This window comes from Pelecanus crispus, chromosome 1, assembly GCF_030463565.1.
Source record: "Pelecanus crispus isolate bPelCri1 chromosome 1, bPelCri1.pri, whole genome shotgun sequence".
Lineage (NCBI taxonomy): Eukaryota > Metazoa > Chordata > Aves > Pelecaniformes > Pelecanidae > Pelecanus > Pelecanus crispus.
In genome coordinates, this window is record NC_134643.1 from 62,268,338 (window position 1) to 62,286,858 (window position 18,521).

The following is an 18,521-nucleotide window of genomic DNA, read 5'->3' on the forward strand; positions in this document are numbered from 1 at the left end:
GTATTCCGATGCATGATGAACAAACAAGAGAGTAAAATTCATTTAAAGAATCACCTGACTAAAGTCATCTTAATATATAAAATAAAAATAAGTATGGTGTCATTTTAAACAAACCTTTAAAGAAGGAGACAAAGCATGATAGTTTAAGGAGTTTATAAGACAGCACAAAGGTCTTTATAGCTTAAAGGATTTGTACTTCACAGATTTTCTGCCCTCTTAGGTCATAAGTTTAAATCAGAATCAAGTCAGCCATCCACAAGTGTCGTGGTTTAGCCCCAGCCAGCAACTAAGCACCACGCAGCTGCTCGCTCACTCCCCCTACCCCGATGGGATGGGGGAGAGAATTGGAGGAGTAACAGTGAGAAACACTCCTGGGTTGAGATAAGAACAGTTTAATAATTGAAATAAAGTAAAATAGTAATGATAATAATAAAAATATATTAATGATAATAACAATAATAATATACAAAGCAAGTGATGCACAATGCAATTGCTCACCACCCGCTGACCAACACCCAGACAGCTCCCGAGCAGTGATTGCTGCTCCCCGGCCAACCCCCCCCCCCCCCCCCCCAGTTTCTATACTGAGCATGATGCCATATGGTATGGAATAGCCCTTTGGTCAGTTTGGATCAACTATTCTGGCTATGCCCCCTCCCACTTTCTTGTATACCTGGCAGACCATGGGAAGCTGAGAAGTCCTTGACTAGCATAAGCAGTACTCAGCAACAACTAAAAACATCAGTGTGTTATCAACATTCTTCTCCTACTAAATCCAAAACACAGCACTGTGCCTGCTACTAGGAAGAAAATTAACTCTATCCCAGCCGAAACCAGGACAACAAGCCTGAAATTTTTTATGGATTAAATCCACAAACTAGTAGATTGAGCAGCAAATTGTTTTGCCTCACTTAGTACTAGATCATCTACATTTGAGAACATAACTACCATGTTCCATACAACAAACTGAGTTTGTGAAGGAAGAGTCCAATATTTCTGCTCTGCACTCCCCTTTGGACCATAAAACGAGACAGAAAAGAGTGCATGTGGTTTCACTGAGCCTTATCTTTAACATACCGCTACAGAAAAGGGGAGCAAAGGAATGCAGTTTGGTCAAGTGTTGCTTTTATGTTACTGGAAAAGGCAGGATTGAAGAACAACTGCTGTTTAATTCAAAGGTAAATGGAGAACTTATTCATGGTGACAGACGTTAAAAACTAGTCCCTGGAAGTGGATGCTGGTGACAAAAGGCTATTTTTAAATCACAGTTGTAGTTTTTAAAATGTCAGTATTTTGAAATCTGATATCATAGTACCTGTTGATTTAGAAACGCTAAAAGATCAGTTGTAAAAGGAACATAAACATGCAGACGCAAAGCACGTATCTTTCACAAATTATCCCTTTAACAAAGAAAAGAGGCCTGTTTTCCAAGGTCTAATTTTTTCAAATCATTCACAAAGCAAGTTGCCCTTTAAAAGGTAGTTTTAAAGAGGCTAGCACTGCTAAACTTTGCAAACAATTGATGTTTCCTTTGCGTTTTTAAAGGCACTTGCATGAATGTATATAAGAATACATAAAGATTACAGTAAAATTAAATACTTTCTGTGAATGAAGCTCTGAATTTGTTAATTTAAGCTATTACAAATTTAGCAGCATTATTCTCTTCTAAAAGTACTTTATGAATGGCACCTCATTTGGTGAATGCCTAAAACCAACCGACCAAACAAGCAAATCTGTAATAGAATGTACATATTTTTGTGCCTATTCATGCAAGTGTGCTTAAAAACAGTACTGAAATTTGAAAAAGGTTCAATTTCCCAGCTACACACATCTGCAGTCAGAGTTCTGAGGACACAGCTTCAGATAACAAAGTGCCATCATCTGGCCTGTCTACTCTGCCTAAACCTATCAAAATACTTACGGATGAAATTATCTACACATGGAAAATGGCATCTGCAGTTGACTGTGTTCCAAAAATTGTTGGAGGGTTTCTGAAGCCTAACTTTCCATCAGCAACAAATCAGAGTCAGACTGCTGAAAAGTTACATACCATTAAGGAAAACAAGGAACACATTTGGATATGAAAGTTCTTCACCACAGAGCAAGTTGACATCTTCAACTCCAAGATTACTGGCTAATTTAATAATCGGGCCATCTTCCATATCTGTAGTAATGTGAGTCATGAGGGCAAGGTTTTTCACCAAACCACAAGCCTAAAATGAAAAAAAAAAACCATCTTTTATCCATTTTATTCCAAAGTATTAATACTATACATACCTTTTTCTTCCAAAACCATACTTACGAACAACAAAAAAACATTAAAGTATAAAGTGAAAGAAATGAAACAAATTAACTACACTGAAAATTAGGAGGGAAGAAAAGAAGAACTTTCTATATCACACTGAAATGTAATGTTTTAGCATTTACAAACTAACAAAAAATATAGGTGATCAAGTTGTAGTTTTTAAGTTATCCAGCCATGTATAACTCTATATTTCTCTCTTTAAAGCAACAGCTACTTAGAAGCTTAATGGAAATACAAAATCAGATTATTTATCAATTTGCTAGATATCCTGTATGTTCTAACACAAACTTTAACATTTTAAAATGAAATATATCCAAGTACACAGTGCAATTTTATTTCAGCTGCTTAACGAGACTTGCTCATATTGACTATGTATTTATGCCAGGAAGTTCACAGTTCCCACAGCAAAAGAAAAAAAAGAAAAACAAAAAAGACGACTGTCAGCATCAATCATTTGGTTGAAATAGCTAGGTGATGTCTTCAAAGTAAAACATATGAAGGTGTTTTTCTTCCTCAAGCTAAAAGCTAAAGTTGTTTCTGTAATAATAATACATGTTTCTAGAAAAATTTCAGGTTGACAATGCAACTTCAAAACAGAACATTTATTACAGAACAAAGGGATAGGAGTTTAGGACTCCTCTCTTTCCGCTCTGAACAAAAGAGAGCAAGTAGCTATGCTGCAAAAATGGGAAGCCTCATGTCATTCTCACACAGCCAAATGATTTCTGAACAGTTTCCAGCCAGTCCACTCAGGTAGGAGAAAAACAGGCAATATAGTGAGGACCAGGATGTAAATAGATGGGATGTGAGAAGACACACAAGTTGTGTTATCAGGCTGAGGATAATTTATCTCCCCAGCAACCTCCTCATCAGAATTCTTCATCTGACAGAGGATCACCTGCTTCAAAATAAACAGTGTCTCCATTCCTCAGGACAAGAAATACTGAAAGCAAAATAGAAGTTCCTCACCTCTCCTTCAGGAGTGTCAGATGGGCAGAGCATCCCCCACTGAGATGGTTGTAGTGACCGAGGACCACTCACTTTCCTTGTCTTTTCAAACTGAGAAGAGATTCTAGTCATCATTCCCAGAGCAGATATGTAAGACAAGCGGGACAATACTTGCGTCACCCCTTGGCGGTCCATTTTGAATCTCTTCAGAGACCAATTTCCCTGTAGAATAGAATGAGTGTTTAAAAAAAGTTATTGCAGTTTATCCCTGTCTTGACACTATATGTCTTTTTTCAGTATCTAGACAGAATGATATCTGAGGAGCTTTGCACAGCAAATGTCACCCATTTATATAAAACAACTTTCTAATTACCTATCTGCATATAAACTACTAGTTATAACATACTTGTACTAAGTACTAAAAAAGTTAAAACAAAAGAACTGCTCTTTCAGATGAGAGGATAATTTTGTTATTATATATTCAATCACACAAAGATTCTTCATCATCTGCCCCTCACAGGCTTCAATTATTTTCTGTTCTCCCCTTATAGATTTTTTTGAGTGTTTAAAAAAAAAAAAAGGGGGGTATTTTGAGTGAAATACACTTTTACAATAGATCCCACAAACTTTCAGTTCTGCCTTTTTTTATCATTTGTTGATTTTGTAGGAAACAGGCATTTATGCTAGAGAAGTCTGACATCAAAGCCGTCTGTACTTTCTTCAAGCCTTTTGTTTTTAGAATCCAGAGGAAAAAGATTCACTGATGTGTCTTCTCACAGAAGAAGAGCGGCAGCGGGGGTTAGGTCTATCCAACTTCTCTATCCAACACCAAATATGAAATGCAAGATCCATGCATATGTCAGAGGTTACATGTTTCAAGACTGTCACAGGCAGTATCACTTGTGGTTTTAATGAGGACAACAGAAGAGTTCAGAGAATGTTCTAGGACACGATTATGTTTCCATGCCAAGCAGATTTAATAATCTCTACTGTAAGATCGTGAAATTTGGTGCTACAATTTTTGACTTCATGACATCTACTCCATACAGAGCACCTGAGTCAGTGGATAAAGCAAGCTTCTGTCCCAATTCCTGCTGTTTACTCCAGCCACCATGTTACTGGTCAGTCCAAAGGCAATGCAGATCTCAAAGGTAACACTTTTCCAAGGATTGCCTTCTGCCAGTTTTTGTAGCCTTTTTGATAAACTCAGCTCACCAATGCTAACAAATAATTTGAAGCTCACTTGCTGTACTACACCGAAATCCTTTTAGAGGGTGATTTGCTTGACTTCTTTATTTATATGTTAACAGCACAATCCCATTTTGTGATGAACAGCAAGGAACCACCACCCATCCAAATGATTTTGCTATTTGCTTCCACTGGAGAGACTATCAAATAGTCTGCAGAACTTCTCTTTTTTCCTTGTTACAGAAAGTGGGAAGACATAATGCCCAACGTCAGCCAAAAGAAATCTGCCCACTTGCTCAACCTTCTTGGGAAGGGATCACTTGCTGACCATTTCATTCTTTAAGGACTGGGAGTTATCAGAATATAAACGGAAGAATACAATAGATGAGTAGTTTTTCCTCACGCTAGAAATGATTGCATCTGTAGTCTAAACTAGCATGTGGTTTCTTCTTCACTGCCCAGAAGACTGTGAAATCTCAAAGACTGGATTAAAAGGGGAGGTAAAAACACTGCCTGAAGAAATAATACAAAAAAATTCTTTGTGCTTTGGAAGTGACAAACTGACTCCTTCAAAAGTTGTCCAAACAACCCAAAATGGGGCCAGGGCTGTTGTGAGACCATCCCCAGTGGAGAACTTCCTACTGAAAACTCCTGTGAACTGGAAGTTGCTCCCTCAGCAGCACTGGATGATTCTGCAGATGCTGAAATGTCTATCAGGCCTGTGGCATTACTGTCTGACTTACCCTCTCTTCTGGTATTTTCCAGGGTAAAAAGACAACCTATAGCAAATATCACTGAACATCACTGTACAGTTGATGCAGTAGTGCTATGAATTCTTTTGCATGCTACTGGTGTAATTATGAGTCCGCTGAGTTCTTTCATGCTCTTTGAGACTATCATTGAAGCATTCTGGTGAGATTGGAGATTGTCGTTTCCAAGAATGATTTTTATGGTATTTGCTTAATCTCTTGAATAGTATGCACTGGGCATTGTTCCTGAGAAATTATTTTCAATGCTTAAGAGCAGATGGTGTTTAACTGCTTATGTGACAGTAAAAAAAAGTCCAAAGATGGTAGAAGAAGGAAGACTTTACAATATGTACTGAATAGTTTACAGATTTATCTCTGTCAGTCCAAATGGAAAAACTGGCACCGACTAGAAGAAAGCACTAGCATTTAGAGAAACAAATCTGTCAATTGTTTTGGTTACGTGCACTGCAGAGATTTAACTACATTTGGGGCACTCATAAAATTAAATAGTGATAAGCTTTAACACTGGGATTTGTAAGTAACAGACTGTTGGTGGGTTTGGATGCAATTTGTGGAGTTAATTTTGTTTACAAGAACTGAAGAAAAACCTCAGTTTCATGCTAGGAAGAAAAGCCCTCTCAAGTGTTCTAAAGATTAAAAATTAAGTTGCACAATTTTTACCAGCTACTAAAATACTTAGGCTAATCTAATTTCTTAAAAAATCATGGATTTCAAAGTCGTTTACAAGCTAGTAGCTAGATTTCAGGAACCATCTCACAAATTGCTCTTGCAGGTGTGTGAGGTAAGAGACAAAGTTAATAATTATATTTTGTTCTTGTCCACTGGCACAAATGAAAATATTCACTCCAGTAGAAGGCAGACACAGGCTAAAAATCTATTTAAAGGCTTAATTATGGGTGGTTTTTTGCAATAATACAGCATGTAGCAGTTTTCCTGTTAAATAGTTCAGTATCATTAGCAGAGGAGTACTCATTTCTATGCTGCAAATTTGTTTATACCAGCAACTTCATATGAATAAAAAGACACCGCCCTTAAAGAGCTCAAAATTTGACTTTGTTTTTTTTTTGGCCGCCTCCCCCCCACTGTCTTCTGTTCATTATGTTTTCCTGCTGTTTTTCAACCACCTTTTGGACATATGATGTAACCTGACCCTAACCAAATCCAGATAATAAAAAATACCATGAACCACATACTCAAGTAGAACCTAGAAGACAGCAAGTTGGATAAATACAAACATGATCGCTATTTTAGATTTGCTTGTTTCTACCATTCCTTCACAAACACTAAAACATGACTTTGAAATAAACAGTGAAATAAAGAGTGGTTTGATGATTAATGATTCTTCAGTAAATTCCAAAAGCCTTGCCCACAACAGAGTTTTGCAATTTTAATCTATGAAGAATTTTAAATAGATTTGCTCTTACAACCAAAGATAGTAGAGTCATCAGAACAAAATTTACACATTTCCATCGTTCACTAGGGTGGATAAACTTTACATACTATAATGAAAACAAAAATACTTACTGTGGAGATGGCATTGACCATGCCATTGGTGATTTGGTCTTGACGCATATGCTTCACTACATCAAACTGAGCTGCACGTTGCTTGGGAATTACCTGGTCAGCAATCTTTTTGAGTTCAGAGTTGAATTTTTTGAACAAATCTTCAAATAGAAGAGAAAGAAGCTGGAAATACAAAACATTGGATTAAGGGAAAAATTGTACTTCTCTGGGTCGGGGAAATGGGGGAGGATGGGACACATATTTAATATTTCTACCTTTATAGTTCTTGTCAGTTAAAAAATATCCTCTCCATTTCCCAAATGAGATTTTTCTCATAAGTTTTTTGACTTGTTAAAGTGCACTATTACAGAAATTATGTCATAATAGAAAGCAAATTAAGTAGAAGAATGGTCTAAGCCTGTGCATTTATCCCTCTTTGGTTTGTTGTAATCCTTCCTTCAGAATATCTTGGCACACCCATCCATCTCTACACTCTCCATTTACTAACTGTTTTCCCTAATCTGCTGCATTATAATCCAGCTGATCTACTTCTTCCTTCCTAAAGTCACAAACTCTTTTTAAAGATTCAATACCGTAAATGTACAACCCTGAATTACACACAAGATTTGGAGGCCAGACCAGCTTTTATTCTAATACTGGATGTAATAACTGCAGTAAAGCAGTAAGTGAGGAATCACTTTGAGATATTCTATTATTAAAAGTGAAAAAGGCTGTTTAAAGTGCCCCTTCCTAGGAGCTACTTAAAATGGACAAAACAGATACCCAAGTGACTGTAAGGGGCCCTTAGGGGAAGCAACTCAGCAGCAGAGTTTGGAAGAAGTGCACAGTTTGCAAGACCAGACTGAAGCACAAAAGATGCACGGTTACCATTGCTTCTGGACAAGCAGAACTAAAAGAGACTTTTTTAGAGGCCCAGAAGCAACCTCTGCTCTTGACAGCTGACAAGACATATCTCAGGTTATGTAGGCAGCTTCCTATACACTTTTATCCTGCTACTTTCTGCCAATCACAGTCTATGGAAAACCAACTACACCCACAGGGAGTCCACATGGTTCAACACCTGCCATCCTTTTCTAGAAGTGCTACTGTCTGGAAAGAGCAATGCTCTTCCAGATCTCTCCATTTCAAAAAAAAAGTCTACCTTTTAAGAAAAGAAGCTACGTAACACAGCTGAATGGAAAAAACCCCAACCAAACCAGCAATACAACCCTTCACAGGTGCTGCAATTTAAGCCAATTATTTCCTGTATATGTATATTAATTACTTCTAGTTCTTAAAACAGCCATAAAAGGAAAAGGCTACCAAAGTTTGTGATCGGACTTTTTTTGCTCTCCAATCTGCTTTGCTTCTGCAGTTTGCTCAACCTCTCCTTGCAGACGCTAATAGCTTCCCAAAACACTTAAATATGCATTACATGATACATTTTAAGTGTTCCCAATGATTAGCTTTGCAAGCAAGCGTGTAAATTGTAAAGCCTGGCAGTCCTGTCCTGGGACTCTGTTTTACAACAGCTCCAAGTGTCAGAAGAACTAAAAATGCAGCAGCTACCAATGCCAGAAATGGTAGTTCCCAGTGTACAAAGCATTGTAGGGCTGAACAAGCTAGGTATTCAGCCACCACAAGCTAAGACATTCTGGAGTCAGTTGTACAATTTAATTTCTGTATGTGCAGAATTAAACTGAATTTTAACTGTCTCCATCAGACATAGTCCCAACTTTTCCTTACCTTCTGGAAACAAGAAAGCAAACCACTCATTCCTCTATCACTGGGATTGGCCACTAGTTTTCATTTGTTTTTGTCCACCTACATGCCCCAGCTGGGCTGACCAAAGCATTTGGCAAATGACACTGTAAAACAGCTAACTAAATTATAAGCTACTCTTTTCACTGGCATCACAAATGCATTTAAGAATAAAAAAATAACAAATTACACCTAGAAACTCAAGACAGACATCTGATTTGCAAGAAAACGTTCCTACTGACTTTCATGGAGAGCAAGACTGGATTATCTTTGACAGACTACTCTATAAGACATAAGGAACACTTAGTGTTCAGTCACTAAATTGTAAAACCAGTGATAACCCACACTGTATGCTAACTCGTCACAAAAATGGAATCATATTTCCACTCTGGACAGAGAGTTTTGCTGGAATCTGGTTAAGTGGGGTTTTTTTTAGACCTGGCCTTGGCATGAGAGGAAGGTGTTGTAGACCCTTTTTCCCTTCCTGATGCTTGTAGTACCATTAATGTTTACAAAGCAGTACCTTCTCACCACTGTTAAAAGAAATCCAGTCACCTGCAATGAACCTGTACTGTTCCAGCTCATTTAAATCAGATTTCCATCAGAAATAAAAGCACCTTTTTTGAAGCATCATATTAGGAAGGAGAACCCACTGGAGTCTCCAAAAACTAGATTATGAGGGAAGTATTTCAAAAGTAGGGAAAAAGTAAAAGGAAGGAATGTGCATAGTTGTAAGATGTCTAATACCCTTGTCAAATAAGAACTAGACTCTTATGAAATCAATCACAGCATACATTTGATCTCAACAGGTTTGAGCAGGACTTAAACATTTAACAACATTTTAAAAAATTCACAGAGAAAATGTTCTCATATTTGATTTCTTGATCATGAAATTGCAAAAATCTCCTAATTCCACATGCCATAGGGATTATAAAGCCACACATCCTTCCTCTTCTCCGAACTAACAAAGTAAATTACACCCCAAGTACACCAACTTGCTACTATTTGCCAGTCTGAAAAGCGTCATACTTCGCTAATTTCACTCACAGACGCTCAGTCTATAAGAGCTCTGACTATCTGGCAAAGCAGAATCTCGCAATAACCGCATTATTTAGGTCAAGAGCAAGAGATTAAAGAAAAAGGATGGAATGCCAGTGATAATATTCAGTGGATTTCATAGTTAGTCCAGGGCCTTTCAGCCCGCTTCACACAGGAGTACTAAAGAGCAAATTATATTTAAGAAAAAAAAAAAAATACTGACAGCTCATCAATTGATTTTCATTGAAAATCCTAAGAAAAATTAATAAAGAAGTTAAGCTGCTGAAATACAGTTTCACCAATTAGCTTAATGTCAGAGAATTCTAATTAGGCGCCTTGAGATTGCTATTTAGCGTTTAAGCCTTTAGAGTGCCAAATTCTCCCTTTCACACAAACTGGTTGCAAAATTAAAGACATTAGGCAGCCTTAATTATATTATCAGAACAGCTGGGATTAGGCAATCTCTGAAGTCAAGGCGGTATTCTTTTGTCACAGGGTAGAAATCCCTTGCTTTCCAGGGTGCCGGATTTTGGTGCTGTTCCATATCTCACCCATACAAAGCAAGCTGCATTAGAAACAAAAAAAAAAAAAAGAGGACAAAGAACAGAGTAATGCTTAGCAAATAATGAACACATTAAGGAAAGAGAAAAGGTAGGTGAAAAGATTAAGCCTGAAATCGGTAGGTTTTGCTAACACCTCAGCTGGCACCTGGCCTACCGAGCCTCTAGTGGCAGAAAGACTAAGAGAAAGCTCTGTAAACCAGCTTGGCTAGCGGATACAACTCTGTTATCTAAAGCTAAAGCACATTTCGTACTCTCTTGTCCCATGGGGTGTGAAATTAGCAGCTATTGTTTTCACACATTTTTATAAACACAATGCCTTTTATGTCTTTACATTGTTTAGACCGCTATGTTTTTCTCCTCACATGGGAATCTTTTCTTTTATTTTTTCTTTATTCAAATTTTAAATCAACAGGATTTTTATTCCAGGAACACGCTGGCATTAAAAAAAACACCAAGCATTTTATCCACGCAAACTTTAGCTAAACACAAACATTTAGAAACTGGCAAAAAAATCTCTACACTTTTTAGTCTGTAATCCAATCAAATTAATATTACACTGATAATGTGGCAGAGAGGAATTCAAGTGTTCAGCTTGAAATGAGCTTTTAAAATATCACAAGGGAGCCAGAACTACTCTTAATCAAGTGTTACAACCCCCCATGCATAGTTCTCCTTGATGTAGAAAAAACACGCATTGGCTTTGTTATGATGATCCTCTACATTTAAAACCTCTTCCCAGTTAATTTAAAATTACTTTAGTTGTTAACATCTGTGTGAGCAGAGGCCTTTTTCTTACAGCTTGTAGAAAACTTTTTACCTGCTGTACTTTCTGCCTCTAAAAATATCAGGAAAAAACAAACCACTACTTCAATCCAGTTAAATAAGAACAATATGATGACAAAGCAACAACTAATTTTACTGATTACAGTCATACTGAACTGCAGAAACCAAATAAATCCATTACAGCTTAAAATATTTGCTCCCTTAGAACATTTCACTAATGTCCTCTTAATACTCCTTATACTTTAGAAATATGTTCTGCACAAAAGTTTGATGAACAGTCAACATACTAATTTGAAGAAAGGTGGGGTTTTTTCCTAACAGGTTAAGAGGATTTTTTTCCTTGTATTTGTGCTTAGAGTGTGTTCAAGAGTGTCATCTTAGTTTCTGCAGAAAACTAGGAAGCAAAGCATGTTTTTACTCTGAAATGATTGCATGCTCTGTGTGTGTGTTCACATGTGCGCATGGAGGACAGGGCAGGATGGGAAGGAGAATAGGAGCATGAGACAATATGCAAGTGCACATCTTAAAAAGTACAGTAAGATGAGAATTCCCACTGGATATGAACAAAAAGGAACAGATATTGTTACTTGCATTGCAACAGAAATCCCAATGATGTGGGGAGCAGAGATGCATAATTTCTCCAACCTGGTGCATTATGTATACTTGCCTGAATTTCTGATGCACGATCAATAACCAGAGATGATATTGACTGCCAAAACTCCAACTTAATACAGAGCACAGCAAAGAAGTCTAATCCTAATCTAAACTGGTTAATCAAAGAACCGCACATGGCAAGGAAAAATCCATGCCATGGTAACTAAGCAGTTCCTTCATGTGATAGGTAAATTCCCACTGCATTAGGAGAATGTAGCTTGGCCAACAGCTGTGAACTGCCACCCTCTCTGCAAATGAACGGTGCCAGTCAGACACCTCAGACCATTCCCTCCTTCACAGCCCTTTGTTACTGCTTCTATCTCCAGTGCCAAAATTCTGCAAGCAGAGAAGTCCATGCAATCCATTTTCATTAGTTGCTCAGGTTAACTTTAAACCACTTACTTTGTTAGTTCATGCCACTGTAGAGACTAGAAAGGCAGCTGACAACAAATAAGCCATCTTAAGGGCTTCTCCTAATTACAGGAAGCTTGAGTGGCTGCTCTGTGAGCTGCTACACAAGCTGGGTTCTCCACAGTGGGACAGCCTGGACCTGACACGCTGGCACCTACTTGATCCTAGTTTATTCCCTTACCCAGTTGCTTAGAGGGGGACACTGGGAGATGGATCTTACTGCTGCCTTCTTGGCACTAATGGTGTTATAACGGAACTAGAACTGATGCCGTATTTATGCTGCTCTGTCCTTTCATCTGGTAGAAAGAGGCAATAAAGAAGTGAGGATATAATTCATTAGTCTCAATCAGGGAAGCATATCTATGAGTCAACACAAAAAAGCCAACAAAAATAAAATGAGAGGAAAAACACTTCAATTGAGAAGACAGGGATGCTCCTTATTCTGCATCTTTTAAAAGCAGGTAGTAACAAAACCCCAAAAGACAATTTCACTCTGAAGTAAAAGCTCACCTGCCCTGCCAACTCCAAACGTTTATTTCCATAGTAGTCTCTGTCATCTACTTTATTTTCTCCTTGAGCCAAAATTACTCTGCGCACCATCACTGCTGTGTATATGCACTTGGCACGAAAATTGAATTCCTTCACCTGTAAACAAACAAAACCAAAAAAAACCCCATACTGATGTTTCAGTATCAGTTCCTTAGTTTTTATTCAAACACATCTATTTAAATCAATGGGTAATCTAGGCCGACTGAGGAGTTACAAAAGGGATTTGTGCACTTTACTTTCTTAAAAAATGCTAAAAATAATATACATTAGTGATACTGAAAAAGAGAGTAAATGAAAACAAATCAGAATAAAGGTACAGGTGATGAGAATAAAGTCCTGAACTAACAGCTGATACTGCCTGGCTATGCAGAAAAAACGCGCAGAATGGTAAGTAGTTCAATGGTACAGCATTTCAAAACCATAAAGATTACTTTTGACTCAATCCAAATCTTCCCCTTTATTTTGAGGACAACTTACTTTATCTCAGCTACAAAGCAATCAAAGACATCCTTCCCTGCCAGCAAAGCTCACACCATAAAAAAACACACAAATTTTCTCCAGTTTAAAAAAAAAAACATTACATACAAGAACGTGGGTCAGAATAGTTGATGCTAGCAGCTCTCGTGCTTCTTCCATCTTTGTTTTCTTCGGGCCTCCCCACATCCTTTGCCTTCGTACTTTGTTTCCAATGTACTTCAATGCCTGTCAAGGGGGGAATTAACTTGAGTCAATTTTGGAATTGTAACCTATACAAATATACACACACGGAGATCTGTATGTATTCCTCAGTCAGTGCAATCCCACAAGCCACAGATGATACAAACTCCAAGCAAAGTGCAAAATACCAAACACGTAAGTGATGCTAATAAAAAAACCTTCTTGAAAATTGACACAATTGATTATAATTAAATATGCAACATATTGTTTATCATATGTTGAAAACATTTGGAATGGGAAGTGGTGAAAGAGCATGACTACTACAATATGGAAAGTCAGGGGACTGCAGAGATATAGGAAGAAGGATTATATAAATTCCAAAGATATCTAGTTTATTTAATTTGACTTTTCACCTCTAGTTCTTCTGTGTACTTGCTAAGTTTCATTCGGATATTAAACTTTGAGGTGGCCCTCACTGTTTAATAGATACAAACGCTACTGTGTGGCATCCACATCTGTCTCCAAGAGTACCTCGCAACGATTAATGGATTCTTACTCTCTTACCCGTTGTCCAAGAAATGGAATCAATCTACAGAATTCAAGGTTGGATGAGTCAAAGAAACTATCCAGGTCCGCACAGGAAGTTCCTGCCTGGAAATGAAACCATGCCCCCTATGCCAAAGAATTACCCTCTCCACTAAATGACAGGCTATTCTTTTCATCTGTTACCTTCTTCCCCAAATAGCTAACTCTACATTTCATTTGACATTTCTTGCACAGAGTAACTTCTGTATTTCTGTTTTTCTGCCTTCCTGGATGCTTCACATTTCTCTATGTTCCTCCAGCATCACCATTTTACTCTTCTGACTCTGAATTAGGAAGGCCTTCATGCTACCTCTAACCCTGAAAAGCCCCAAAAGATGCAAACTAGAAAGATGTTCACTTTACAACACTCAACAACACACATGGAAAGATTTGATAAAGTTTATAATGAAATAGCAGAAGTAAGACTAATCTTCAAAAGTTTCTTCTAGCAGATTAATATGTACATGATGGAAGTGTTGCCAACAAGATGGCCTGTGTTCTGGCTAATTAAAAAAGCACACATGAGCTGAGGAGAATTCTGGCAAGTCTTTAGCAGGACGGAGGGCGGCTATTATTGTAAGCTTTATACAAGAGATTAGAACTGGAGGAAAACATCTACTCAGGACGAAATGGTCATGTCCACATCAATGAGACTTCTGCAAAATGGGGCATGCAATTCCTTTTTAACAAATAGGAATTGTCCTCAACAAAAAACCTTAATCTTATGGACAACACTACTTGTCACATACATTAAAACACAACCTTGGGCTTCTGAAAACAAGGCATTTCTTGACTTTGAGTTTAGGCAATGAGAGCAAAACCTCACTTTTGACAAGTCCTGCCCCCTTAAAAGCCCTCAGCTTAAAATAAGCCCCAAAAACAAACCTCAAAACACAAACTGTATGTCGATTGCTGAGACAGCAAAGTGGTCAATACCCACCGTCTTTAGATTTTTATGGCCTCTGGCCATGTGAAAAGACACACCTGCATCTGTGTAAAAATCTGAGCTTTTTGGCATTCTTCCAGACTAGGAGCAAATGCAGCCATCACATGTTCCTCTGTGCCAATCATTTGTACAATCTCTTGGTCACTCTCAACACCCATGGCCTAGGAAAAGAAGAAAAGACAGACATAGCACAGGCTTTATGTTAACTCACTGACATTTGCTTATGCTAATTTGGTATTGTTTGTCTGCATTACTACTAAGCAAGAGCTAGCTCTTCTCTAAGAAACTGTGCCATCTGGCACTGGCAGCACATATTCTAGCTATGGAAGAACATTAAATGGAAATCTTGATAAGCAGCAGGAACACACACACACTTTTTGGAGAGCCTTTTTCCCTCCACTGACAGGAGTTAAATTCTATGTTTTTTTCTTAAGAAAAAAAACAAATGCCAGGTAATAACAACCCTACACATGTAACAATGAAAACCAAGTCAGAATCTACAATAAATAAAGGAAGGTTAAATTTCTTAAAAGATTACACATGGTCTTTCACCACAAGCAACTTCACAAACTCAGTTGACTGTGAAGCAGCACGTCCTATTTGAGAAACATTTGCAATTTACCTCCTTTGCAGTTCTCTGCATTTAGAAGATGACTTCACTACACAATTCCACTTGAAAGCCATTCTATTATTTCACTGATCCTTGGACACCTTGTTAGACTTTATACTGTGGAAAAAGCTTAATAAACTAAGAAAGTGCTTAACAGGTTTAGAAAAATCTCTCTATCAGTAAGTGTTTCAAGGTGGCAGCAAGCAGTGAAGGCCTTTGTGGATTCCAGATGGTGCTAAAGCTCCCTGCTTCACACATTTGCCTGGAGCTCTGCCATATCAAGAAATGGAATAATCTCACTAAACCTCTTCTGGCTGAGTTATAATATGTTTCTCAGAACTTTGTGAGGAAGTTACGTTTGCATTCATATTATTCTTCAAACTGCCTGCCACAAAGACCATTGTAAATAATGGCCCATGTAGACCCTAGTATTCTGGTTCTCATTAAAAACTGGCAGTGTCCCAAAAAGTCATATTTTCCTCAAAAATGCGCAAATACCTTCCCTTCTTATTGCCTTCATTGGGTGTCACTTTGCTTAACACCTAGCTAATGCTATCCCCTTGCAAAACTGTTGCTGTAATCATGAAGTATCCAGCTTTTTTCTTTCTTTCTTTTTTCTTTCATTTCTTCTTTCTTTTTCAACAAAGTGGTTGGTTGAAGTTCCTTTAACTTAAAACTCTGTCTGTTTACCTTGTGGTTTATTAGAAATTAAAAGCAGTGCAAAAGTAGTACACACCCATAACAGTGTGAGAACATTCCCATTTTAGTGCAAAGCACAGATCACAATTCCACCATCTCGGACAGACTTGAGTGCCAAATCAAGACACAGTTACTGCACCAGATAAGAGCCTTTCATCATAATTTGCTCCCAATAAGTAGCCACCTCTCTGATCTCAAGGCTCTTTTCAGAACTGGAGTTTGCCCATGTGATATTACTGTAGTTTAGATCTCTGTTTTTCAAATATTATTACACTTCCTCACCTTTTCAAATAAGGTCACACAGTAGTTAAAAAACCTCAGCAGAGAAGTTAACAAAATCCCTCATGACCTGAAAGCCAGACTCATCAGAAAGTCTACAAAAGCATGAAAGCTTCACAATAGTAATTGTCCATGTGTCTAGGACTTAACAGCTGACCAGCAAACCAGTTTAGGAACCACAACTGGATTCATACAATTATTGCACTTAGCCTACAGAAGAACAAAATTTTATTAAGGGAATCTTTGTGCCGTTCTAGGCACTCATACCAGGAATATATTTATCTAAAGCACATCAAATGCAAGCTGATAAAACATCACCCATTTCTGTCCACCAGGTTAATTTCAGGACGGCAACCAGATCGTAAGAGTCATGTAAAAAGTGAACAAAACAAGCGGGGGAAAGGTAAGTCAATCTGCAGTTTTACTATGCTCTTTTGTCAATTAAAAAACTGAAAGCCACAGTAAATTAAAGAGGGTTGATGATTTCTTCTAACTCGATGAATTCTCTGATCAGAAGTCTGACAACAATAAGATGAGAATAGGACATACCATTATGACTGTGCAGATTTTCTAGTTGAAGTTTGTAGCAGCAAATGCACTTGAGAATTCTGAATTTGTGTGTGGGAAAGGCTGGGATCTGCCACCAAACAATCTATGTTGTATTGTTAGGTACACGCAAATTGGGGGAAATTAATTTATGAGTAATGACTAAAAACTTAGGCAAATGACTGAAAAAGATGTGTCTAAAAGTAAACAACAGCCTAAAAGTACACCCATTTATTCTCCTCTGTACTCTCAACAATCACACACAAATGTGTGAGCTGCACACACAAATCCACCTACATGCAACACTAACAAGGCAAGCAATGGGCCCATGCTGGTATGAGATAGATTTGTAATTTTAACACTTTCTTTTTTAGTGAATTTGGCCCTGATGTTGCACTTCCACCAAAAAAAATAACAAAACCCACACCAACCAAAAAAGCACTCCAGAATTAGCCTGTAACATCACTAGGATAGTAACAAAATATTCCTGGAATATTCCTGGGTTGTAACATCACTAGGATAGTAATAAAATATTCCTGGGTTGTTGCCTGTGTTACAGAAACACTGAGCACATGCAAAATAGGAATGGGTCCTACGCTTAAAGTGCTCATGATCCCAGAACAAAGCCAAGGGAAAGGGAATTAACATAAAAGCAAAGCAGGAAACAAGATGTCTTGTTTATTTTTGATTGGAAGGCAACATCACAAAGGGATAATTTTACAGGGGGGTGGAGAGGAAGGAGACATTGCAAAGGGATAACTTAACAGTAGCAGTGAAAGGATGAGGAAGGAGACAATAGCAGGCTGTTGAAGAGCATGGTTGGAAGGCTAGTAGTCAATGGACATAAGACAGGTAAGTCAAAGCAAACATGCAGAATATTCAGATCATCCTGAGTTCAAGTGGGAGAAAGTGGCCCAACTGGGGTCAACTGCTGGACCGGGGAGGTTCCTGCTGCCCAAAACGCATGTGTGCGTGCACACACATGTACATATGAGAGTGTGTGCGTGATAGAGTGCAAACCCAGCTCTTCCTCCCCCAGCTTGTGTCTTAATGATGGTGTCTAGGCGTTTCCATGGCACTTCCCTAGAATGTAGTTCTGCAGTCCATCAGGCTAAATTACAGAATGGAGACAGGCAGATGACTGGATTAAAAAGATGTCAGGGAAGTTCAAGGCTGACATCACAGACAGAATTGGTCTGGAGCTTTCATAATTCAAAAGATAAGAGCTATGAAACTGCAGCCATGGGAACCCGTAATTCTGCAGATCCAGTAAGACCACCATTCAACTGTTCCTCTAGAGTTGCATCTTAACAGCTCCAAGACTAACACAGGTTTGTAAAAATGAAACTTGACCTGCTGTTCAAATCTTTTGCCGCCAGGTCCTACAGCAGCTCCTTATAGCTCCCACATAAACTAAAGATACTTCACCTAGCAATTCAGGTCATAAAATTCAACTATTAAGTCCTCCTAGGTTACTTATAATTCTCTTCCTTCCCCAACTAGTTGTGGTGCAGCACGCCGCCTTCATTTATTTCAGCTCCCAGGACTCACTCAAGTCTACTGAATCAAGACCACAAACCCAAAAGAAAATAGCCCTTACCTTAAAACAGCTCTAACTCCCTGCAATGTAGGGAGCTCCCTGCAAAAGCAGCAGCACCACCTCACCTGTAACCCTGATGTTTTTCAGGATAGAAATATCCTTAAGTACTACACAAATATTCCACAC

At 38.2% G+C, this 18,521-nt stretch overlaps 1 protein-coding gene across 1 annotated transcript in view; it reads right to left on the bottom strand.

Annotated features, from left to right (window-relative positions):
• The window catches only part of POLR3B (RNA polymerase III subunit B), an 82,850-nt gene that overhangs the window by 45,989 nt on the left and 18,340 nt on the right, over positions 1–18,521 (bottom strand). Inside the window, exons 10-15 of the mRNA XM_075706215.1 lie at positions 14,700–14,822; positions 13,059–13,175; positions 12,435–12,569; positions 6,736–6,897; positions 3,275–3,475; positions 2,051–2,213 (exon numbers count right to left, since the gene is read on the bottom strand). Coding sequence (XP_075562330.1) covers positions 2,051–2,213; positions 3,275–3,475; positions 6,736–6,897; positions 12,435–12,569; positions 13,059–13,175; positions 14,700–14,822 — 901 coding nt within the window. The remainder of the gene's footprint in view (positions 1–2,050; positions 2,214–3,274; positions 3,476–6,735; positions 6,898–12,434; positions 12,570–13,058; positions 13,176–14,699; positions 14,823–18,521) is intronic.